Source organism: Leptodactylus fuscus, chromosome 9 (genome assembly GCF_031893055.1).
Source record: "Leptodactylus fuscus isolate aLepFus1 chromosome 9, aLepFus1.hap2, whole genome shotgun sequence".
Taxonomy (NCBI): domain Eukaryota; kingdom Metazoa; phylum Chordata; class Amphibia; order Anura; family Leptodactylidae; genus Leptodactylus; species Leptodactylus fuscus.
Window position 1 is genome coordinate 11,068,235 of NC_134273.1, and position 27,180 is coordinate 11,095,414.

General features: G+C 42.8%; 1 protein-coding gene across 1 annotated transcript; it reads right to left on the reverse strand.

Moving 5' to 3' along the window:
• Nucleotides 1-2,839: 2,839 nt before the first annotated feature.
• LRRIQ3 (leucine rich repeats and IQ motif containing 3) lies at nt 2,840-26,669 on the reverse strand. Its single transcript, XM_075286738.1, has 8 exons — nt 26,415-26,669; nt 23,356-23,679; nt 20,703-20,836; nt 17,424-17,577; nt 15,172-15,261; nt 9,271-9,418; nt 8,171-8,870; nt 2,840-3,044 (listed from the first exon to the last, which is right to left on the reverse strand). The coding sequence occupies exons 1-8, from the start codon at nt 26,667-26,669 to the stop codon at nt 2,840-2,842; spliced, it is 2,010 nt and encodes a 669-aa protein (XP_075142839.1).
• Nucleotides 26,670-27,180: the final 511 nt, after the last annotated feature.

The following is a 27,180-nucleotide window of genomic DNA, read 5'->3' on the forward strand; positions in this document are numbered from 1 at the left end:
CTGCAGAATCCACAGCAAGATCGAGCAAGATGCTTATTTTTTTCAGCGTCCTGCTCCAATCTCTGCCTCCCATTGAAGACAGTAGAATCAGGACTAATTTTGGAGTGGACTCTGACCAGAGCCTTAGACTGCTCACAGAGATTGTTTGTAGTCTGTAACCATAAAGATACAGGTAGTCCTCAACTTACGACGTTCATCCGTTCCTATGCGGTGTTGCAAACCGGTTTTCGACGTAAGTCGGAAACATAAGTAACTGTACCATATACAGTACAGTACAGTACAGTCTTCCTCGGTTTCGAGTCACTGCACACTAAATCACGTACTGTACAGGGAGAGCTGGCAGCTTGCGTTTACAAGGGAGCTTACTTTTTCTCATAGGAATGCATTGACCAGCGTTGATTGGCCAGTGTACAGCATTCAACCAATCAACGCTGGGGGTCTGTGAGGAGGCGGAGTCTAAGATTGGACTACAATGGAGACTGCTGTGATCCGATCTTAGACTCCGAGCCTCCGGCAGGACCAGCGTTAATTGGCCGAATGCTGTACACTGGCCAATCAACGCTGGTCAATGCATTCCCATGAGAAAAAGTAAGCTCCCTCGTAACAGCAAGCTGCCAGCTCTCCTGACGAGCAAGGTCGATCCTGCTGCAGAAACAGCGTTGATTTGCCCAATGCTATACACTGAATAGCATTCAGCCAATCAACGCTGGTTCTGAATCGAATCTTTACTGCGAATAGTGATAGTATTCGAACGCGTACTCGATTGAATACTACTCACTCATGTCCAGTCGTAACCCGAGACCGTTGTAACCCAAGGACTACCTGTACATACGTTTGCACGGGAACTGTATACACAAAACGGTTGGATCAAGACTGGAAGTAAAGTTGCTTCATGTTCAATTCTAGATGTAATGGTGCAATAGATGGGGGTGCTAAAGCACACAAACCCTTTAAGACCTTCCTACTATTGTACAATTTAAGGGAATGGGACATCCGTCGCTATTGCTAATAGGTGAAATAATAACATGGTGGATCTCACCTGAAAACAAGACTCTAATAACACAATTATAGTAAAGAAAACCCTGGAAAGGCTTGCAATCTTCCTCTCCTCCCCACGCGTTTCACAGATGGTGGTGTATTTATATATAAAATACCCAATAAGAGAACATTGACGATGCCGCATTCACAAGTCGCCCTGTCAATACTCCGGCTTTCTTCATTAATTGGATTGCTTCACTACTGGAGCCGGGAGAACCTGAAATGAGATAATCTGCGGCCCTGTCAGCTGGATCTACAGCCCGCATTAGATGCTGCGACTCTGATTTATTACACAAACAAGCTGATTTGTTCTTGAAACATAGCCATCAGGATCGCAGCAAGAAGAGAAAGAAATCCTTCCATCCACCGCCCCGTGCAAAGCAAACCTGTGCACAATAACTGGATGCCCCTACTTAGACTAAGACCTCATTCACACAGCAGAGCTGTGCATGCAACCTGCACGATGCCACATGGATGACGTGTGTAACAGTTCCATAGAGTATACGCATACCTCCCAACTTTTGAAGAGCCGAAAGAGCGAGAAAATGCGCCGCGGCAAACTTAGCTCCGCCCACTTTTATGTTGACTCCGCCCATTTTCATTCATTTTTTCATGTGCCCCCACACATTATAATCTTCCTACAGTCACCTGTAAATTATATTCCCCCCCCCCTCCATCTCTCCCAGTTTCATATAACCCCTTTATCTGCCCCCAGTTTCATGTCCCCCCTCCATCTCTGTCAGGGGCCACTATGGGATGTAATATTAAGTGCAGGGGCCACTATGGGGCGTAATTGTATGTGCAGGGGCCACTATGGGGCGTAATTGTATGTGCAGGGGCCACTATGGGGTGTAATATTAAGTGCAGGGGCCACTATGGGGCGTAATTGTATGTGCAGGGGCCACTATGGGGCGTAATTGTATGTGCAGGGGCCACTATGGGGTGTAATATTAAGTGCAGGGGCCACTATGGGATGTAATATTAAGTGCAGGGGCCACTATAGGGCGTAATTGTATGTGCAGGGGCCACTATGGGATGTAATATTAAGTGCAGGGGCCACTATAGGGCGTAATTGTATGTGCAGGGGCCACTATGGGGCATAATAAAGCTCACAGGAATGCATGGAGGGACGGTCTGGGTCTTCGGTGTTGGTCTGGGGGAGGGGCCCTTATCAAAAGTTCCCCACAGGACCCCGCCATTCCGATTAACGCCGCTGTCATTAACCTCTGCCTAAATTAAAAGTTTACAACTAATAAACTTTATGTTTGATGTTTCCATTCCTCACCATTTCCAATAACTCTGCTTGCTGTCAGTGACTGAGACCCGTCTTGTTTCAGAGGCAGTAACCCTGTATATAGCTAGTCCTGCCCTCAGATGAATTGTATACAGACTAGACAATGCTCTGTAAGCTAAACCCACAAGCAGCTGCTGCACAATTCTTTGTTAGTTTGCTACAATGTATCAGTCTCAGAATGTCGTCTAGACTGGATACAATTGTATCCATTTCTCAGCAGAGAGGACTTGTTATATACAGGGTCATCGCCTCTAAATGGAAGCAACAATATCCTGTAAATGTACCAAACACCTCCATCCTTTAAGAAAGCGACCTTACAAAGGGGAAAGCGGACAAAGCCAGCACAGACCACTTGTATTTGGCTATTGGAGACCTGGAATTATTTCAATTGGTTTGAATAAAAAAAAAAAAAAATACAAAAAAAAATTCTCTGATTTTATTTAAATGGAGACTAAACATCTCTTCCACGGTGGCCATTGTCATGTCCGATCCCTGCCTACAATTACGTTAAGTGCAGCCATGTTTTAGTTGCGTCCCCTTGGAAACCGGCTGTTTCACGGGCACTTTACACATAGGCTCGGCCGTGACGCGCTGACCCTTCATGGCTGTGACATGAACCCGAGCTTCATGTAACCTGTCATTAGCTTTCTGCAGAACACGAGACCCGAGCGTAACCTTCTCCGAAGAGTTCTCAATCTGGAGCACCAGCTGCCTGTAAATAAAAAAGATGGAAAATAGAAAAAGCTTTGTCTGCGCGACCAATGACTAAAATGACTTTATATTTCTACATGAAGCCCCCGCACCAGGATATAGCTCATGGAATATTCTATATATTCTAGGATTTATTCAATTACATTCACTGTCAGGTCTCTGGAGAGAAGGCAGAGGTATACACAGGGATATATCATCTATCTACAGTCCTATGAAAAAGTTTGGGCACCCCTATTAATCTTAATCATTTTTAGTTCTAAATATTTTGGTGTTTGCAGCCGCCATGTCAGTCTGATATATCTAATAACTGATGGACACAGTAATATTTCAGGATTGAAATGAGGTTTATTGTACTAACAGAAAATGTGCAATATGCATTAAACCAAAATTTGACTGCTGCAAAAGTCTGGGCACCTCAACAGAAAAGTGACCTTAATATTTAGTAGCTCCTCCTTTTGCCTCTAGTCGCTTCCTGTAGCTTTTAATCAGTTCCTGGATCCTGGATGAAGGGATTTTGGACCATTTCTTTCTACAAAACAATTCAAGTTCAGTTAAGTTTGATGGTCACCGAGCATGGACAGCCCGCTCTCAAATGATCTGAAAACAAAGATTGTTCAACATAGTTGTTCAGGGGAAGGATAAAAAAAGTTGTCTCAGAGATTTAACCTGTCAGTTTCCACTGTGAGGAACATAGTAAGGAAATGGAAGACCACAGGGACAGTTCTTGTTAAGCCCAGAAGTGGCAGGCCAAGAAAAATATCAAAAAGGCAGAGAAGAAGAATGGTGAGAATAGTCAAGGACAATCCACAAACCACCTCCAAAGAGCTGCAGCATCATCTTGCTGCAGATGGTGTCACTGTGCATCAGTCAGCAATACAGCGCACTTTGCATAAGGAGAAGCTGTATGGGAGAGTGATGAGAAAGAAGCCGTTTCTGCACGTACGCCACAAACAGAGTCGCCTGAGGTATGAAAAAGCACATTTGGACAAGCCAGCTTCATTTTGGAAGAAGGTCCTGTGGACTGAGGAAACAAAGATTGAGTTGTTTGGTCATGCAAAAAGGCGTTATGCATGGCGTCCAAAAAAATAGCATTCCAAGAAAAACACATGCTACCCACTGTAAAATTTGGTGGAGGTTCCATCATGCTTTGGGGTTGTGTGGCCAATGCCGGCATCGGGAATCTTGTTAAAGTTGAGAGTCGCATGGATTCCACTCAGTATCAGCAGATTCTTGAGAATAATGTTCAAGAATCAGTGATAGAAGTTGAAGTTACGCCGGGGATGGATATTTCAGTAAGACAATTATCCAAATCACCGCTCCAAATCGACTCAGGCATTCATGCAGAGGAACAATTACAATGTTCTGGAATGGCCATCCCAGTCCCCAGACCTGAATATCATTGAACATCTGTGGGATGATTTGAAGCGGGCTGTCCATGCTCGGCCACCATCAAACTGAACTGAACTTGAATTGTTTGTCCAAAATACCTTCATCCAGGATCCAGGAACTGATTAAAAGCTACAGGAAGTGACTAGAGGCTGTTATCTTTGCAAAAGGAGGATCTACTAAATATTAATGTCACTTTTCTGTTGAGGTGCCCATACTTTTGCACCGGTCAAATTTTGGTTTAATGCATATTGCACATTTTCTGTTAGTACAATAAACCTCATTTCAATCCTGAAATATTACTGTGTCCATCAGTTATTAGATATATCAAACTGAAATGGCTGTTATAAACACCAAAATATTTAGAACTAAAAATGATTAAGATTAATAGGGGTGCCCAAACTTTTTCATACGACTCTATCTATCTATCTCCTATCTATCTATCTATTTATCTATCTATCTATCTATCTCATATCTATCTATCTATCTATCTATCTATCTATCTATCTATCTATCTACCTACAGTATGTATCTATCTATCTATCTATCTATCTATCTATCTATCTATCATCCATCTATCTATCTATCTATCTCCTATCTATCTATCTATCTATCTATCTATCTATCTATCTATCTATCATCTATCTATCTATCTATCTCCTATATCTATCTATCTATCTATCTATCTACTATCTATCTATCTATCTATCTATCTATCTATCTATCTATCTATCTATGGTATCTATCTCCTATCTATCTATCTATCTATCTATCTATCTATCTATCTATCTATCTATCTCCTATCTATCTATCGCCTATCTATCTATCTATCTATCTATCTATCTATCTATCTATCTATCGTATCTCATATCTTTCTACCTATCTATCTATATAGTTATCATAAGCTGACTTTGTGTCCGGGTTTCCAGGCAGAGAGGTCGCATACAGACATCAGCAGTTTGCTTTAAAAACAAATTGAAATGAATGGGTTTTAAAACTGACCGCCAGCAACCCGTCCCCTATGCGTTTTCTCCTGGGATTAGGACAGATACATGGCGGGCAGAAAGGGGTGCAAGCGTGAACACCCCCATACTGAACTGGCATACTGGTCTGACTGGTATACAGGACTTGCAAACTATACAGGCTGGTATACTGGATTGGCGTACTGGTCATGCAGGTATACTGGTCTGATTGGTATACTGGACCGGCAGTTATACTAGACTGACTGGTATTAGACAGGAATACTGGTCTGACTGGTATACTGGACCGGTCAGTATACTTGATCAGCATATTCGTCTCGTTGGTATACTGGACTGGAAGCTATACTGGACTGACTGGTATTAGACTATTATACTGGACTAGCTGGTATACTGGACTGGCATACTGGACTGGTTGGTATACTGGACTGGTATACTGGTCTGACTGGTATACTGGACTGGTTGGTATACTGGACTGGCATACTAGTCTGACTGATATACTGGACTGGTTGGTATAATGGACTGGTATACTGGACTGACTGGTATACTGGACTGGAATATTGGTCTGACTGGTATACTGGACTGATATACTGGACTGACTGGTATACTGGACTGGAATATTGGTCTGACTGGTATACTGGACTGTAATACTGGCATGATATGTATACTGGACTGGTTGGTATACTGGACTGGCATACTAGTCTGACTGATATACTGGACTGACTGGTATACTGGACTGGAATATTGGTCTGACTGGTATACTGGACTGGAATATTGGTCTGACTGGTATACTGGACTGGAATACTGGTATGATTGGTATACTGGGCTGGTATACTGGACTGCCTGGTATACTGGACTGGTATACTGGACTGGTTGGTATACTGGACTGGTATACTGGACTGGTTGGTATACTGGACTGGTTGGTATACTGGACTGGTATACTGGACTGGTTGGTATACTGGACTGGTTGGTATACTGGACTGGTTGGTATACTGGTATGATTGGTATACTGGGATGGCTGGTATACTGGACTGGTATACTGGACTGGTTGGTATTCTGGACTGGCATACTAGTCTGACTGATATACTGGACTGGTTGGTATACTGGACTGACTGGTATACTGGACTGGAATATTGGTCTGACTGGTATACTGGACTGTAATACTGGTATGATATGTATACTAGACTGGTTGGTATACTGGACTGGCATACTAGTCTGACTGATATACTGGACTGACTGGTATACTGGACTGGAATATTGGTCTGACTGGTATACTGGACTGGAATACTGGTATGATTGGTATACTGGGCTGGTATACTGGACTGCCTGGTATACTGGACTGGTATACTGGACTGGTTGGTATACTGGACTGGTTGGTATACTGGACTGGTTGGTATACTGGACTGGTTGGTATACTGGTATGATTGGTATACTGGGATGGCTGGTATACTGGGCTGGTATACTGGACTGCCTGGTATACTGGACTGGTATACTGGACTGGTTGGTATACTGGACTGTTTGGTATACTGGACTGGTATACTGGACTGCCTCGTATACTGGACTGGTATACTGGACTGGTTGGTACACTGGTCTGACTGGTATACTGGACTGGTTGGTACACTGGTCTGACTGGTATACTGGACTGGTATACTGGAATGGTTGGTATACTGGACTGGTTGGTATACTGGTATGATTGGTATACTGGAATGGTTGGTATACTGGACTGGTATACTGGAATGGTTGGTATACTGGACTGGTATACTGGACTGGTTAGTATACTGGACTGGCATACTGCCATAAAATTCTAATATGTTTTAAAAAATACAAAATTCTAGAGATTTCAGACTGTGTTTCTCAGGTTTGTCCTTGGAGAACAAAATACACAAGAGAAAGAAGTGAACACTGACAGAGACAAAACAGCGACATTGAGTTCCAAATAATACATGTTTCCATTATTACTACGGCAACTGCGAGTACAATACGTCCGATCACTTACAAGAAATCAATAGAACCAAACAGGATTATAATTGACTTGTCAATGCTACTAACCAGAATAATACACGTAGTCGTACCTCCGGATCCCATGCTGGAGGAAAGTAACATGTCTGTCACCAGAGAACAATACGTGTGGTCCCTCAAGACATCTTACACGGAGTTGTTCAGTGCAGAACCTTTGTATTGTGTTGGCTGTATTATAGGATACAATTGGTCTTCAGTACAAATGTTACTTTGTTTGGCTTCTGCAGTCTACGTGGATTCTCATACATTGCAGGCTGCTCGATGCCGTCCAGTGACAGATCAGTTAGACTGGCTTTCTGATGGCTTCTTCTATGTTATATGATCCTGAATAATAATCTAATGTTAATTGATTTGACCCCAATTAAGCTGACAGATAGGAAGTGATTCAGCACCGGGACGGAGCAGCCTGCAATGTATGAGAATTCAAGAATACATGCTGAAGCCAAACAGAGAAAATTTGGGGGGCTTCTTTTTTAATCGGCAGCTACTTATTGTGTTATTGCAAGAAACAGCTGCCTATAATTTTGACGCGCCAGTCCACGCTCCAGTCCTGGCTGCTCTCCTGTAGGTGGCGCTATACTTACAACACAGCGTAACCACATTCTTCAGCTTCGACTACCTGGAGGAGAGAGCAACCAGGACTTAAACATGGACAGACAAACGTCCATGGTTGTACCGGTGCGATAGATCATCACGCCTTGAGTTGAGCCGCAGGGTGCGAAGCATCTATAAGGCAGGTTCTTACCTGTGTTCCTGGAGACACTTTGTAAATTCCTTCTGTTTCTCATGGTCTTCTTTCAGAGCCTGCACCAGTCTGATCTTCTCCTGCATTTCCTCCTGACTTCGGACCATCCGATCATGTCTCAGCAAAGTCTTGGCGACAGATAGGTGGTGGGTAGTGAACTCTTTGGCCAGTAAGTATTCTGACCTCATTGCCTCCTTTTGCTTACGGAACAGACTGTACCTATGTTTGACCTTGTCAATAAAGTTAGAATTGTCCAAACCGTTTGCCTGTGCTTGTCGCTGTAGAGTCTCGGCATCCTTTGCGTCTTGGTCTACGGCCTCTTTTATTTTTTCTCCTAAGAACTCTCCGATGTTATACTTTGCGTGTTTTCTGTCGGCTTGCATCTTCATCACCAGATTCCGTTTCTTGACTTGACTGTCATATTTCTCTCGCTCTTCATAGGCTTTGTCTACGGCGTACAAGGGTAACATCTTAATTAAATGACTGCCGTCTCCCACACGCTTCCTATAAGGCTGATCCTTTACCAGATTTGCTACTTCTCTCTTCGCCTGTAACGTTGAGTGGATCTCTTGAATGGAGCAGCGGATGTCCTGTGCAGACGTTTCGTTGGATATCGCGACGTCTTTTGATGGGTCGGACTCATGGACGATGACTTTCCTTCCAAAGAGGCCAAGTTCCATATTGCTTTTTTGGTCTGGCTCTTCGAGGTCTAAAAGAATACAAAAATGTTGATAAAATTGAATTTTCGTGCATAGCTGCCCACGAATCTCTTCCTTCTATAGAACTCCGACCGTCCATTTTGGCAAGTCCACACCCACACCCTGGTACCTAAGGGGATCCAAATAAAAAGCCATGGTAGATGTGGACCCAGTTAGCATTGGAGCCCAGAAGTTATAGATTATTCTTTATCATCGTCTATATAATTCCGGCCTTAGAATAGTCTTTAAACCATAAACCGTAAACAAAATTAATAATATGGAAATGATCCCACCAGCTGGCCATAAACGGAACTGCAATTTTATTTTTATGTCTTCACTTTCAAACACCATATGTTGACCTTATAAAACCTGCTTAAGCAGTCAGTAAAACAGAACCGTTGCGACACTGACCTTGGTCTTTATGCTTGGAAGCTGTCACTCTGACGCTGTATGCTCTTTTTTCTCCATATAAACCCTCTGTTATAAGAGGAGGTGGCAGTTGCTGATTTTGGCTCCCCAGATCATAAACGGTTTCTGCTTCGGGCAAAGCCTGCTCATAAAAGTGACACTCGCATTTAATTGTGGGAACATCATGTTAAACAGTCTTATCTGGTACAATACATGTTCAGCTTTATTAATGTCATATTGCTTTAAACCATTGTGACTTACAGTATGTTTAGTTACAAGGACACAAGTCCAATGCCCTGAGCAAGATTAATAACCAGCCACTGGCATTAACATCACAAAAAAGGAAACACCGATGAGACAAAAAAAACTCATAATACAAATCAAAATTCTTCTCGCTTATTATAATCCAGAGCTGCGCTCACTATTCTGCTGGTACAGTCACTGTGTACATACATTACATTACTTATCCTGTATTATACTCCAGAGCTGCGCTCACTATTCTGCTGGTGCAGTCACTGTGTATATACATTACATTACTTATCCTGTATTATACTCCAGAGCTGCGCTCACTATTCTGCTGGTACAGTCACTGTGTATATACATTACATTACTTATCCTGTATTATACTCCAGAGCTGCGCTCACTATTCTGCTGGTGCAGTCACTGTGTATATACATTACATTACTTATCCTGTATTATACTCCAGAGCTGCGCTCACTATTCTGCTGGTGCAGTCACTGTGTACATACATTACATTACTTATCCTGTATTATACTCCAGAGCTGCGCTCACTATTCTGCTGGTGCAGTCACTGTGTACATACATTACATTACTTATCCTGTATTATACTCCAGAGCTGCGCTCACTATTCTGCTGGTGCAGTCACTGTGTACATATATTACATTACTTATCCTGTATTATACTCCAGAGCTGCGCTCACTATTCTGCTGGTGCAGTCACTGTGTATATACATTACATTACTTATCCTGTATTATACTCCAGAGCTGCGCTCACTATTCTGCTGGTACAGTCACTGTGTACATATATTACATTACTTATCCTGTATTATACTCCAGAGCTGCGCTCACTATTCTGCTGGTGCAGTCACTGTGTACATACATTACATTACTTATCCTGTATTATACTCCAGAGCTGCGCTCACTATTCTGCTGGTACAGTCACTGTGTACATACATTACATTATTTATCCTGTATTATACTCCAGAGCTGCGCTCACTATTCTGCTGGTGCAGTCACTGTGTATATACATTACATTACTTATCCTGTATTATACTCCAGAGCTGCGCTCACTATTCTGCTGGTGCAGTCACTGTGTACATACATTACATTACTTATCCTGTATTATACTCCAGAGCTGCGCTCACTATTCTGCTGGTGCAGTCACTGTGTACATATATTACATTACTTATCCTGTATTATACTCCAGAGCTGCGCTCACTATTCTGCTGGTGCAGTCACTGTGTATATACATTACATTACTTATCCTGTATTATACTCCAGAGCTGCGCTCACTATTCTGCTGGTGCAGTCACTGTGTACATATATTACATTACTTATCCTGTATTATACTCCAGAGCTGCGCTCACTATTCTGCTGGTGCAGTCACTGTGTACATACATTACATTACTTATCCTGTATTATACCCCAGAGCTGCACTCACTATTCTGCTGGTACAGTCACTGTGTACATACATTACATTACTTATCCTGTATTATACTCCAGAGCTGCGCTCACTATTCTGCTGGTGCAGTCACTGTGTACATACATTACATTACTTATCCTGTATTATACTCCAGAGCTGGGCTCACTATTCTGCTGGTACAGTCACTGTGTACATATATTACATTACTTATCCTGTATTATACTCCAGAGCTGCGCTCACTATTCTGCTGGTGCAATCACTGTGTACATACATTACCTTGTTTTTGTACTCATTTGAGTTACAGCCAGAGCTTCATTAACAATTCTAGCCTTCGGAGCAGATATATGGGTTTGCTACCTACTTCCATACATAATAGTTTGTCCCGCTATAGACACCACTCTCCACTATAGCATATAATGATGTTGCTATATGTTATATTCTCCCTGCCCCCTGGCATTAGCTGTAGGTGCCCGTTCCCTGTATCTTGCCCATTGATTCCCTTCCCTTGGACAGAGAAATCATCTTAATGTATAGGACATAGATCTGTTTCCATGTCAATATTTAGACAGATGGCGTGCGCCCAAGGAAGGGGGAGCGGTTCCGGGAGATCATTTCCAGATATGCAGAAGACGCCATTAATTCCTGGTTTTTACTGTACAATGCAGAATTTATGACTCCTACTCTCATCATCATTTTATTGTTTATAGATTGAGCGCAGGATCCGCTCGGCAGAGCACAATGAGTAGTTACACTTAAGCTGATAAATCCAAAAAGCTTGAATAGGTTTCGTAGAGCGGGCGCGGCGCGCTCTAAGCCATTCATTGCTGGAGGAATCGTCTACCGGCGGCAGCATAGAAACTCCAGCAAATACATTAGTGGCGAATCAGTATCGGCTAATGGAATACACACAGAATAATGACGGCTAATCCGCCACGCGACAGGCGCTGATGGACGGGAGCGCCGAAATAGCGACAAAATAGGTTTTCTCATGTAAATAAGGTTTAATCATCACAGAATGGAAAATACTGAAACTTTCTAATGTAGTTTGTGTTTCAGTTCTTCACCATTTTCTAGATTTCTGCTTGCTGTCAGTGAATGAGGCAAAAACCTGGGCTCAGCATGGCCAGGGAGGTTTTACATCAGAAAACCCCCTAAGGCTGAGGCCCCACGTTACGGAAACGCAGATTTTTTTGTTTCAAATTTTGTTGCGGTTTATTGAGGCAAAGCCTGGAATGGATTGAGCAGAAGGGAGAAGTATAAGAGCTTATTATATATTTCCCATTCCTTTTGTTGCAATTCTTGGCCTTGGCTTAAAAAAACCGCAACAAAATCTGCAACAAAAAAGCTGCGTTTTCGCAACGTGCATCCTTTGTTGTTGCAGATTTTCTAAAATGTAGATTTTGGTGCGGATTTGCATACACGGATATGTGGATTTTGGTGCGGATTTTCTAAAATGTACATGCAGATATTGGTGCGAATTTTCCTACAGGCAAATATGGATTTTGGAGCAGATTTTCTAACATGTACATGCAAATTTTGGTGCGGATTTGCATACATGTATATGTAGATTTTGGTGCAGATTTTCTAACATGTACATGCGGATTTTGGTGCAGATTTGCATACCTGTAAATGTGGATTTGGTGCAGATTTCCTAACATGTATATGTGAATTTTGGTGCATATTTGCATACATGGATATGTGGATTTTGATGCAAATTTTCTAAAATGTGCATGTAGATTTTTGTGTGTATTTGCATACATGGATATGTGGATATTGGTGCAGATTTTCTAACATGTACATGCAAATTTTGGTGCGGATTTGCATACATGTATATGTAGATTTTGGTGCAGATTTTCTAACATGTACATGCGGATTTTGGTGCAGATTTGCATATCTGTATATGTGGCATTTGGTGCAGATTTCCTAACATGTACATGCGGATTTTGGTGCAGATTTGCATACCTGTATATGTGTATTTTGGTGCAGATTTTCTAACATGTATATATGGACTTTGGTGCAGATTTTCTAACATGTACATGAAAGTTTTGGTGCGGATTTGCATACATGTATATGTGGATTTTGATGCAAATTTTCTAAAATGTGCATGCAGATTTTGGTGTGGATTTGCACACATGGATATGTGGATTTTGGTGCAGATTTTCTAACATGTACATGCAGATTTTGGTGCAGATTTGCATACCTGTTTATGTGGAATTTGGTGCAGATTTCCTAATATGTACATGCGGATTTTGGTGCATATTTGCATACCTGTATATGTGTATTTTGGTGCAGATTTTCTAACATGTATATGTGGATTTTGGTGTGGATTTGCATACCTGTATATGTGTATTTTGGTGCAGATTTTCTAACATGTATATGTGGATTTTGGTGTGGATTTGCATACCTGTATATGTGGATTTTGGTGCAGATTTTCTAGCATGTACATGACGATTTGGGTGCAGATTTCGACATGCAAATTTTGAAGCCATTTTTAAAATAAATAAATAAATAACTAGACACGCTATGGATTTAGAATATCGAATTTAAAAAAATACAAAAAAACATCAGCTATCCTGATGTAGAAATCCCTAAACTATCATTTATAAATTTAGGTGGACACCCAGCAGTGACAGCTCAATTCCCCCACAGCACCCCCACAGGTGAAATGAATCATTACACAATTCTTATTGAAATCAATGGACCGTGCACTGAATATTTAGACATCATGGAGAGACGTCGTACTGAATTTTCAGCAACCTGACAAGACAACTCAATACTGATATTTTTGGCCTTCATTTAAGCACCCGGAGTAAGTCTCAGCCCAAGATGTTTGCTGGAGATATGATAAGAAGGAAAGACAAAGCAAGCGGTGACTGCTGGGAGTGATTCAGGCGCTCGCTCTTGTTAACTCTTGCCTAGGTTTATCTCCGAGGGGAAAGCAATCACCAAACCGAGTAGAGGCTGAATCCCAGGGAGCCGGCGCCGCTACATTCCCACTTATAATGGTAATAATACAAGATTCTCCCAGTCACTGAGTCACTGGAGGGTCTTAAGATTGCAGCTTTTTTTTTTTTTCCTGACATTACAATTTCTTGAAATTCTGGAATCTCTATTCTGTGGGAATCTGACAGAAACTGATAACGTCAATCACCGAGCTGTACGGCGCCGTGCGGATTATTTAGTGTTTATGTTCCTTGCAACACGAATTTGACAGCTTGACAGGTATACAGTATATAAGTCATCCCTTCTGAATACATATAAAGGGAGGCGTGATACGAGACATGACACAAAGGACTTCACTGACATCCCGTTATGGCCTTAATGGGGTTGTCCCTGTCTTAGGTGAGGTCAGCTAATCGCAACGGGTGATGGTGGATTGTACCATCAATGGAGGCCGACTGATACAGGGCTGGTAGACTTGGTAGAGCAGCCGCTATGGGGCCCAACAACGAAGACGTAAGATATGGGGAAATGAGTGATATCTGTAGATGATGGAGGAGGATGTGGAAAACTGAGAGCTAGTTATACATCATTATACCTGTATGTGACATCAATATATACATGCTGTGATGTCACAATAAGATTCCCTGTGTTATACTTTATTAAAGAAAAGTGTCTGTTTCTTCACGTATTTGCACCTTCTACCACAGACCAAATCTGTAAAATAGAAGTCTACGGAGAGGGGAGGGAAAGAAGCGGAGAGCTCCACAAAGCAGAACAGAAATGAACTCTATAGTGGAGGTGGAGTGGAGTGGAAGAAGCAGAAGCTCTACAAAGCGGAACAGAAATGAACCCTATAGTGCTATTGACGTTCTCAAATCTCTGTCTCTCTTTTTTTTCCTCCTCTCCCTCCCCTCTCCATAGACCTCATTGTGGAGTGGAGTGGAGGGGAAGAAGAGGAAGCTCCACAAAGCGGAACAGAAATGAACCCTATAGTGCTATAGACGTTCTCATATCTCTGTCTCTCTTTTTGCCTCCTCTCCCTCCCCTCTCCATAGACCTCATTGTAAACTGACACTGCTGGTGTACCAAAATCACCCAGATTAAGACGGGAGAAATAGTTAAAGACGCAGGCACTTCCTTTTAGTGAATCTATTGCAAAGTTTCTTCCCATCACCCGCACTATGGATTTATGGAAAGTAGATAAATTAAAGTTTACTTAAATTTTAACTTTTAACCTGAATATGGTGTTGGATTTAGCTTTTTGCACGTTTGTCATTGCGAGCGTCTCACCTGCAGAACATCCCGCTGTAGTTTCCGGAGATCCACCATAATATGCCTGACCGGCTGCAGGTCCGGGGTACTGTTTACTCTTCTCACGGGCTGTTAAATGTTAGTAATAGAAAAAAGCCTCGTGAAATAGCGTCCTCATACAACAATGTCACAGCGGGACGGTCCCGTCTCACCAAGGTCACACCGTGCAGTTTATGGATTAAATTATGTTGTATTTAACTTTTGTAGCGCGGATAACCTCCCCGTCCTCATAAAGCAGGCCTGCTGTCACCACATCCGCTTATACCACCTGCACTTAAAGGGAAACTCCACTTTTAAAGCAAAAAAATTCAACTTGTACAAGTTCAGGTCCCGCACCGAGTCCCTGTTCGGAGCCTCTGGTGAAGAGTCTGGCAGGATTCCTGGAGTCCAGGAAAACGATAACAGACACCCCGTATTAAAATTTTAATAAAAATTTAATAAAAGAAATAGACACCTGAATTTTTTCGTTCTTCTGGTTCAGCAGTCCAGAAAAAAAAAGAAACTCAGTTCTGAACATAATGCGCTGAAAAATAGTCAATATATCTGGGTCATTTTTGCAGCAGGTCACTGGATTGCTGCAAATTCCTTTAAGGGATACTCATTGACATTTCTGAAACAAATCTGCCAAATGTGAATTCATCACGTGGAGTTTTTTGGAAAGGAAAAAATCCACTTCAGGAATTAGGAAATTTTTCCTCCAGCACAGTGTATGGACCTTGAAAAAAAACGCTAGCGGTCTTTGCCAATTCCGCGCCCAAATTCGCGACGTGGATTTTCCGCCTCCCATTGACTGCATTGGTTTTTGCAGGCAGAATCCGCCTGAGGCCAGGGCCCCATGGGCCATAAACTCCGCGATTTGGCCGAAAAATCGCAGCATTGTACAGTACTTGCAAAGCGGACTGGATTCATGCGAATCCCATGCCAACTTTGGGGGGAAAAAAAGCGCAGCACGGACACGCTGCGATTTCCATAACTGTTGCGGTTTTGAAAATCGCAGCATGTCAATTATATCTACGGAAACGCTGGCGGCTTTCCCATAGATATTATTGTAACAGAAAGTCCGCGGAGGAAAACTCAGTGAACTTTCTGTTCAAAGCACTGCGGGAAGAACCAGCGATGCGCTCACGCGGTTGTTCCTGCTGTGCTTTAGCGTGGCGGTTCCGACCCGTGGGGCCTTAGCCTGAAGGAAGCTTTTTTTCCGCTAGAGGTAAAAAAAGATTCTGACACAGATTCAGTGCCAAAATCCTCTCCAAAAAACTCTGTGTAAATGGACCCTTAAATGACTCTTGATGCTCTAACGTTTTGGATTTCATGGATTTTAGCACAGATTTTGCATATCGCCAGCAGATCCACAGCCAAAATCCAATTTATAAGCCTCAGATTTCTGTAATTTTTCTGCTGCATATTTGGGGCAAATACGCAAATATTGGCGCTGGTCAGTTTCCATGCTATTCAACAGCATAGGGATGTCATTTCTTAAACACCACTGCAGTGCCCCCCATAGAGGAAATGAAGCATTACACACTGATAATGGTAGGCAATTGTCTATGCAGTGCCCTTGGCAACATGTGATAAACATATACGTCAGGGAGTGTTCTATAGATGACAATGCCACGGCTGGGTACAGAGAGAGCTCTAATCCCAAGAATTTAGAACCTTCTGCAATGTCTCTTGATTATAGTAAAATTGTTATTTTTTTCCACTCCAAGCCAGAAAACAAAAAAAATGCAAATATGTTGTATGGTACCATTAAAAAATACAAGTCATCCTGCAAAAAACAAGCCCCCATACAGCTACGTTGAAGGGACAATTAAAGTTATGGCTTTTTGAAGAAATTTTTTTTTTTTTTTTGTTTTTTCCTTTTTTCCCTTCCGCCTTCCAAAAGCCATAACTTTAATTTTCCTTTTAACCTAGCTGTATGGGGGCTTGTTTTGTGCAGGATGACTTGTATTTTTTACTGGTACCAAACAACATATTTACATTTTTTTTGTTTTCTGGGGTGGAATTTAAAAAAAAAAAACAATTCTACTATAGTCAAGAGTCGTTGCAGAAGGTTCTAAATTCTTGGGATTAGAGCTCTCTCTGTACCCAGCCGTGGCAGTGTCAGTAGCTGAACAGGGGCAACTATATTACCGAAAAATACCCTAATAGGGGGCCTATAGGGTGCAATGCTCTGCGGCATAGTTTTGTGATACATGGATGAGATAGAGATGTCATTTCCATTTTCTTACCTGTTTAATCACGGGGAACCTTCTCCGGTTCAATGGAAGGTCCCAGAAGTTATGTATGACTACGGCTTTAACGTCGGGGCTCGCTCTGTTCTCCCGGCTTCCTCTACGCCGGTAATGTAATTTCATCCTCTTCATCTCCAGCTGAGGAATAAGCCTGCAAATATACACACAACATATTATTTTTAGTATACTTTGCAAATATTCTAAGCCTGGGGTAATATATGAAGGATGAAAAGTCGCATTGTGACCCGGCACATTAATAATGGAGATTTGGTATTGCAGCCATAGTGAAGATTGGATTTTCTGTATCTTATTTTATTTTGTATATGGATACTTCATTTTTCTTTTTTATGTCGCCATCACTTCTCCCTAAGTCCCAGCGCTCTCTTTAGCTTTGAGCTATCTCTCAGCTACCTGCTCGGTCTGAGCTCCCTTCAGTTGCTAACTCTTCACTCAGACAGGTCTATCTCTCGAAGGAAAACCCAGCTGCATTATCCAGATCAGGGGCCGAGCGGACAGAACATCGCGGGCCGGGAATAGCAGCACGATTGCAAGTAAATAAGCCAAAAAAAAAAGGCCAAAAAAAAGGCTTTAGAGATAAGTTAAACAATTTGAAAACTACATTTGAAAAATTGGAATATTATTTTTACCAAAATTTTTGAATATTTTGCAGAGGAACTTTTGACACCTCCGCCAATTCTAGTTCTTTGCATCCTTTAATAGGCGCCGCTCCACTGATTCCTGTGCGTTTGGGATTTTTTTCCTCTAGCCCCCACCATTCCTGAGCAATCAGAACGATAAGTTTTAACACGTCATATGCTAATTAGGCTGTAAAGTGGGTGATGTCAGGCAGGAGAAGACAAAAGGGTGTGATTGTAAGCACTGGTAGACAGGGTCAGAACTCATAGTCACGCCCCTTGCATGCTCCTGTATGATTAGTATATTAGGCACCAAAACTAGCAACATTGATTGCTCAGGATGGGTGGGGGCTAGAGGAAAAAAATTCCGAATGCACAGGAATCAGTGAAGAAACGCCAAATGTAGGGAACTGGATTTGGTGGAGATGGTGAAAGGTTCTCTTTAACTCGTTCCGGCCTACCTATAACTATATATGTCCAGGTGATCCACACTTATACGTCTTTGCAATGTTAAGTAGTTGAACAAAATTGTGCAGGTGCAGGACTGGGGAGGCTCCTATAGAGAAGGCAGAGATGATGCAAAAATAACATAAACATAAAGACCTATGTGTCACCAAAAAAAGATGCAAAATTATTAGAATAACCGCAACGAAAAAAAAAATGTTATAGCCCTTAAAACAACCCAAAAATATGTCCAGTCCTGAACCAGGGAAATGGACAGGTACAGAAAGAAGTTTGTGACCTTGCTAATGTTACTGCTCTATCTTGCAAAATGCCAGGCTCCCTACGCTGCACCCCTCCATATTGTACACAGGACTCCACCACACAGTAGACTGCCCCCTTCACTGGCCCCCATACAGTATATTGTTCCCCAACACAGCGATAGATTAGGTGGCTACTTACTGGATACTTACACCTCACTGGTCTCTGCTTCTGTCCAGGTCCGACTCTATCATCAATCAATCTATCAGGGGTGTAACTACCGGGGTAGCAGCGGTAGCGGCTGCCAAAGGGCCCAGGACATTAGGGGCCCGGCGACAACCACTACCGCTGCGTTTTTTTTTTTCTTAATAGGCCATTACCGGCTGGAGTTACTCCGATGGACCCTATTTACTTACCAATCCTGGTAGGGGCTGTGATCGGTAAGTGACGCCGTGGTTCACACAAACTCTATTATTATACTTGGGGGTCTTTTCAGACCCCTCGAGTATAATGATCAGAGGCCCAGGAGAGATAAGGGAACATAAAAAACACTGTTACTTACCTCCCCGGGCTCCAGGCAGGCTTCGGGCCTACTACTGTGACGTCACATGACCGGGGGGGGGGGGGGTGCGTGCTGTCAGGGGGGCCCATGTCAAAAGTTCGGCACGGGGCCCCGCCATTCCTAGTTACGCCACTGCTATCTATCTGTCTATCTATCTATCTATCTATCTATCTATCTATCTATCTACCTCTCTCCTATCTATCCATCTATCTATTTATCTATCTATCTCCTATCTATCTATCTTCTATCTACCTCTCTCCTATCTATCCATCTATCTATTTATCTATCTATCTCCTATCTATCTATCTATCTATCTATCTATCTATCTATCTATCTATCATCTATCTATCTATCTATCTATCTATCTATCTATCATCTATCTATCTATCTCCTATCTATCTATCTATCTATCTATCTATCTATCTATCATCTATCTATCTATCTATCTGTCTCCTATCTATCTATCTCCTATCTATCTATCTATCTATCTATCTATCTATCTATCTATCTGTCTCCTATCTATCTATCTCCTATCTATCTATCTATCTATCTATCTATCTATCTATCTATCTATCTATCTATCTATCGCTCTCTGAACTGCTGTCTATGCCACCTTGGCCTTGGTTCGCGCTCACAATGGGCCTCAAGGGATTAGGATTAATGACAGTTCGTCCCTCTGTGCTCAAATACTAAATGGTGAGATATCTCCCTTATTTAAAGCCCCCTCTGACTTAGTGGGTGACGCATTGCCTTGTGCCCCCACATGATCAAGGAAACATAAAGTGAATTGGGCCCTTTCTTGTGGCCCTCCCATTACAACATACCCCCTCATGTCCCCGTTTTAGGAAAATTCCTTTAAAACTTGCCGTCACATGATTGGAATAACCTAGACAGGATTAGGAACTTTGTGTTTTACTACAGGACATCAAGGGTACATAAAGCTATAATGCTGGGGCTTCAGAGACCGACTACTGTATCGTTGATGGGCCGGGTGTCCATGTGCCGTAGGTAACCCCAATAACCTTTATTTATAGCCCATAATGTTGCTTTGAGCCTGCTGAACGCCTAGGTTGGTTTTTCTTCTTTTTCCACCACTTATAGTCCACCGTACATGTGAGAATGAATATTTTCTCTGCGCTCATGCCCTCCAGACTTCGCTACTTAAGAGTTTATTTCACCCAAAAGAACAGGGCTAAGGGAGGTACGGGCACTTTATGGCAGCCTATTATTGTTATATAGCAGCATGTTCATGGCACGCCGGGGCCCAAATACTTTATGGGAACATAAACCACTTTCTGAAACACAATTTTTTTATTTATTTTTTTTGCCTGTTTTGCTCAAAACAAACATAAAATGAAGTGAACGTATCGCACGTACCCCATTCTGCGGCGCACTAAATATCCTCGTATCCATTTCTGGACAATTAGCACCGGGGAACAACTTGCCAGAACGCGATTGATTTTTCTAATGATTTCATTCACCGCTTTCATTTCATTCTCCGGGCTGATATCCTGCAACATAACAAGAGCCCAATCAATGGGACACGTGACGCCCTGACAGACGCTGCGCACAGACCATCATCCCAGGCTTAAGCTTAAAATATCGAAGAATCGCCACGGAGAGGGATCTTTCAGGTTCTACGGGGTTTACGTTCCCAGTAAACAAAGCCTTGTCTCATTATTGTGTTACAGCTCCGACCTGTAGTGCGTGCGCGATTATGGAAGGCCAGACAGGATTACTGAAAGGACAACCTCATTTACTGCAGAGGTCTGTGGGGGATCTGCTAACCTTTACACCGAAGACGTAACCCGAGCACTAATGTCTTACTTAAGGGGGTCTCACTCCGATAATAAGGACATTCTGGCTTCTTAATGGGTACACTGGGGAAGGGAGAAGACTAGAGAGAATTTTCAATGGGAAGTGTTCAATATGAACTGGACGACCATCCATTGTGTATGGTAGTTTCCCAAGTGTTCCCCCCAATGGTGGACATTGAGGAAAGAAGGCTCAGACTATTGGATTTCAACTAGGGTTCGGAAAAGATCGGATTCCGATCCTGATCTTTTTTGGCGGGATCGAGGTCTCACGTTAGTTCCCACAATGCTTGGCTACTGACCAAACAATGTTGTTAGCTTTTCCCACAATGATTGGCCAGTCACCAAGCATTGTGGGAACTAACGTGAGACCTCGATCCCGCCAAAAAGGATCGGGATCGGAATCCGATCTTTTCCGATCCCGATCGCTCGACCCTAATTTCAGCATGTCCAAGCCTTTGGCGCTTACATAAGCCACCTCCAGAGGTGTCCGACTCTGCCTTACCACCCTCTCCCCATTGAAAACTCATCTCCGTTTGGCCAAGCACCCTGATTGGGTCTGTGAATTTTTTGGATAACTATATGATCACTTGGGACCCCAACGATGATTAGATTAAGGACCCCAAACCTCCATTCCTCCACAATGCACAACCTTAGGCGTTTGGAAGGATCAGTGCTCAAGCATGCTAGGTGTCAACTCTCCAGAAATGTCCGAGAAGCTGAGACAAAAAGAGGTGACCCCCGAGTCCCAGAAAAGTGTCCAAACCTCCTAAGGGTGGAAGAACGTTCCTGCATTCGCTGGGCTCTTGATCCTATATACGAGACATGGCCAGTTTATGTCGGCACGTCTCAAAAAAAGGGACACATTTTATGACCATGTCACAAAAAGGTGCATAAAAATTTTCATTGCATCTCCCCGAGGCCAACTTCTAAAAGTTGGCAAGTATGGTCAAATCTCTCCTTACTACACAACCGGAGTCTTAATGACTCTCATCCTATTGATCAGTGGGGGGGCCCCGCAGTGTGGCCCCAGTAATCAGATCTATACAGAATGTTGTAGCTTTGCTTAGGTTGAGTTGCATTACCAGACACAGCTTGTCCAATCTAATTAGTCACCGAGCCGTATAAATAATGAAGGAGGCCGCCATGACTTCTTTATTCTGCTGATTATCAGGGGTCCCAGGAGTCGGACCCCCACTGATCAGATATTGATTGCATCAATATTAAAGACCTGGATTACACTTGCATTAATTACAATAGAGCAAGTCGGCTCAGCGATATGGAAACCTCCGAGCTGTGATAAAGTTACTTGGATGTTGGAGATACCTTTCGTCCTTGACTCACCGACTTCATGGAAATGTCTTCTTCAGGAACGGCCTCTCTTCGCATCTTCTTCTGGCGGTGGCTTCAGACTTCTAGGCCTCGGGCCTAAGGCAAAGCCGACTACGCATGCCCACCGACCACAAGAAAATGGCCGCAGTACTTACACAGTACTGTAAGCGGCCATTTTCTTGTGGCCGGCAGGCATGCGCAGTTGGCTGCCTGAGGCCTAGAAGTTTGACGCCAGCGCCAGAAGAAGACCTGTTCCTGAAGAAGATGGAGGTGGCGCTTGAAATTTCTCTTGCAGCATTGGGGATGCCTCCAGTGCTGTTTGAGCGCTGGGGCCCGCCCCCAGTGCTGCGAGAGAACTAATTTGCATACTGACGAAAACCGGGATTTATACCAAACGGCGGCCGGGAGAACACATCTAAAGGTAGGAAATGAATAGCTTTTCTTAAGGCTATTCCTACATGCTAGGGACAAAAAAATTGCATTTTAATGATAGGATCCATTTAAGAATAGGCCATTGAATTTAAAAAATTTTTGGTTAACTCCTTGAATCAATGCACAATATGTGCCGAATTGTTTTAGGCCTAATTTTCATCGACTTTTGACCAATTTTGACATGAAGAGTGTCATTAAAAGTATTTCCGTACAGTTGGAGGGTAGACCATCAAAAAGATTTCTTATGGTGGAACACCAAGCCAAAACTGTTGAAAATGGGTGGACCAACATGATTCCAGGATTCCAAGACACAAACAATATTGAACTTAGTTTATGAGGATTCTTGATGTCATGCTTTACTGTTAAACTGCTGCACATTTTTGTAAATTTGCCTCTTTATGTCTACTGGAACATTCATGTGTGTACCTTAGGACATCACTAAGTTACATTACCTTGCTGGATACAGGTAACATGTTGATATGTAAAGCAGGGTTAAGAGCCTTGAACCTTCCCCCGAGGTTCCAATGTTCAATGACTTCTTCATCGGCAACCACAAAGTTATCCAAGGCTTTTAGGGACCATATACTGTTGACCACGATATGCCTGTAACTCTTCTGTAGGCTCAGTGGTGTGTCATACAGCGTGAGTCGGGTGAGATTTGGGCAGGACGACAGCGATTCGACATTATCCACACTTCCAATCCTGTTATCGTGCAGATAAAGTAGCTTCAAGTACTTCAATTCTCTCCAAAAGTCCGGACCTGGAAGATTCTGGATCTGGAAGATATAAGCACTGTGGACATTACTCGTCAATGCCCACACTGGGTTTTAAGGGGGTAATAAGTGATGCCCTCCAGTGGAGATGTTATAATTCACTCCTTTTCCGCCCTTGAGGACCAGATGAGTTCAAAAAGTAATGGTGGAAGCCGTTGGTAGTTGGTGCAGACTGCTTAGGAGGGATGATACTGGTCAAGGGTCCATACTCGGATACTAAGTAAGGCACTTTCCTGTGTATTCCCTTTGCCTAAAGTTTGCCTGACATTGAACTATAATGCTAGAGCCCCACCCCTGAGGAGCTGATGATTTTAGAAGGTTGTGCTTAAATCAGTTGGTGGTGGTGCAGACTACTGGGAGGGATGGATACTGACCAAAGGTCCATACCAGGATAGCAAGAAGATCTTTATTGTTTTATTATATAAATTACTTCCTGCACTGTATTCTCCTTGCCTTCAAATATAATACCAGAGCCCTGTCCCTTAGGAAAAGGTTATTTCAGAAAAGGGCAGTGGAAGAAGTTGGTGGAGAGTGCAGACTACTTGGAGGGATGATGCTGCTGACCAAGGGTCCATACCAAGATAGTTGGAAGATCCCCTTTTTTTAACTAATTAAAGGGATCCTATCATTGGATACCCTTTTTTCTGACTAACACGTAGGAATAGCCTTAAGAAAATCTATTCTTCTCCTACCTTTAGATGTCTCCTCCTTCTGTCCTGGCTTTCAATCTTCTAGGCCTTGGGCAGAGCCAACTGCGCATTGCGGGCCACGAGAAAATGGCCGCTTACACCAGCTTACTGTGTAACCAGCACAAGAAAATGGCCACTTACACCAGCTTACTGTGTAAGCGGCCATTTTCTTGTGGCCCGAAGCCTAGAAGATTGAAAGCCAGGACAGAAGAACACACAGCAAGAGGGCGTTCCAGAAGAAGATAGAGGCATTGCTGGAGAGTTCTCTCGCAGCATTGGGGACACCTCCAGTGCTAGGAGAGAACTCATTTTCATACCGAAGAAAACTGGGATTTCTACCGAACGGCGGCGCGGAGAAGACATTTAAAGGTAGGAGAAGAATAGCCTTTCCTACGTGTTAGTCAGAAAAAAAAAGGTATCCAATGACAGGATCCCTTTAATCCGATGCCTAAATTTTCCCTGACATTGAAATATACTAGAGCCCCGCCCCTGAGGAGCTGATGATTTTAGAAAATGGTGCTGGGAGCAGTTGGTGTGGTTTAGACTACTGCAAAGGATGCTTCTACTGACCAAAGGTCCAAACCAGGATTAAGAGAGAACCCCCTTTTTATTTTGGTCCAGAAAATATACTTTATTTACTGTACTTCCCTTGCCTAAAGTATCCCTGACATTGAAATATAATGATAGAGTTAATTACATTTAATTTTATACATTTTAAGAAAGATATTTTTGGAAATGTTCATCTTGAAGCCGGAACAAGACAATTTTCCGCAGACTCTCATGAAAATGTATATTTAAATTACTTTATTTTTAACATTCATTTGTTCATGCAACAATGGACAGCGCGGTCACCTGATCGCACTTATGGACCTGATTAAAAGTACTGTCAGCTGGGGAGAAAGTAGAGAGGAGATAAATTATGCTCTTGCAATTAAATTGTTCTTATTGTACTCCAACAGGAAGCTTCCTGGGTTAGTCACTAAAAATAAATGAGACGCTGTGAACTCTTTTCATCATCTGTTCTTTAAGTGAGTTTCAGACCAAAAAGTTACAGGAATGTTGCGACTTCTTTACCCGTGTTAGTTTAATCAGAAGACAGGTAGAAGAAGTTTTTTTATATTAGGGCTGTGCACCTATTAACCCTGCGGATCATACAAGGGTCATTGATTTGGTCCGTCTGACTCATCTAACCCATTACTATAATGAGTCCCCTCCCCGTCGCTGCGACCCCTTCCAGAAGTTCAGCGAAGTTTTTGTAGTTCCGGAGATTTTTGCTCTTTGCTTTATTAGGCAATGTGTCACCAGAAAATGCCCTACATTTATCTTAAAGAAATTTTTGATATAGCTTATCTATATTTCAAAGAAAGGTACAATTTTCACTCTGCCCACTAAGCCTAATAATAGACTGATTTCCAATTCAAGAGGGGTTTTCTTTGCAGAAGTTAAAGGAGTTGTCCAGGCAGAAACGGAAAACCCTTTTAACTTTTAAATCTGCAGGGGCATTGAAATTTTTTTAAAAAAATTCATATTCACCTGTCCCCTTTGGTCTGGTGTTTTCTTCCAGCGTGTTTCGGTTCTTCTGCTGAACGGGTCTCTTCTAGAGATGAGCGAATAGTATTACCTCGATACCTCGCTCCCATAGGAATGCTTGTAAGCGGCCGAACACCAAGGGGTTAAGCACATCAAATATTCACTGCGCTTAACCCCTTGGTGTTCGGCCGCTTACACGCATTCCTATGGGAGCGAGGTGTTCGATCAAATACTACTCACTCATCTCTAGTCTCTTCCAATCAGTGGCTTTGGTGGAACGCTGGAAGAGACCTGAGAGAAGCCTCAGAAGAACCCGGGACGCAGGAGCATCGGGGCAGGTGAGTATACTTTTTTTTTCACTGCCAGCTGATTTAAAAGTTAAAGGGATTGTCCATTTTTGCCGCCTGGACAACTACTTTAACCCATTTACAGATAGGAATGCAATAGAAGAGAACACCTCTATAGATAACACCGCTGACCCATCATAAATATCCTAAAATCGATGTAAAGGGAACCTACCTGATTGCCATGTAAGTCTAACTTCACCATGTGCACGCAGTTTCTCAGCGCTGTGATCTCTGTTATGTAGTTATTGGCCAGGGTGCAAGTCCTCAGCGCGCTGCAGGATTGCAGGACCTCCACTTCCTTCAAGAACGCTTTACTTAAATATAAAATGGCGACTTTCTCCAGCTCCGAAGTCCGACAATTGTCCAGGGAGCGTCCGTGCTCCAGTACCATGCCCTCCGAGGCCGATACCAGATAACTCTCCTCCATCTTGTCAGCAGCCCAGGTCCTGGAAACACCACAAAAAGGATAAACTGATATGGGCAGGGGTCACAGGTCACAGCCAGGGACGATTTTAGGGTCACCTGCACCAAGGGTCACCATTTCCTATGCCGCTTCCAAATATGGGGAAAAAGTTGCAGGCCAGGAATCGTTGTATTCTTGTATTTCATGTCAGGGGATTATTACGTGAGCTAGTTACACTGAGTTAGTATTACCAATTCCTTTCCCGCGGTACTCCAGTACTCGGTTCCAGCAGGCAAAGAGTTAATGCAGAGTCGTGGGTCAAGTCTACCTATCGTATCCGTAAATACAGCCTATGGCGGCAAACCCCTGTAACTGTATACATAACGTAATGGTGTAGGCTGCATGTGGCGATAACAGGTGACAAACTCAGCGCTGCTACATCTGCGCATCCATATTCGAAGATATTCAGATTCTTTGCAACGTAGGGAAACCCCGGCGTCGAGATTTTAGGACGTATAACAAAAAATTGCAATGC

Bases quoted from the DNA above. Each gene is read 5' to 3' on its own strand.
- LRRIQ3 (XM_075286738.1), bottom strand. From the start codon at position 26,669: ATGGAGGAGAGTTATCTGGTATCGGCCTCGGAGGGCATGGTACTGGAG. The intron at 23,680-26,414 runs GTAGGTTCCCTT...TATATCTTCCAG, and splicing joins TAGACTTACATGGCAATCAG to ATCCAGAATCTTCCAGGTCC. The intron at 20,837-23,355 runs GTAATGTAACTT...GTTATGTTGCAG, and splicing joins TGTTACCTGTATCCAGCAAG to GATATCAGCCCGGAGAATGA.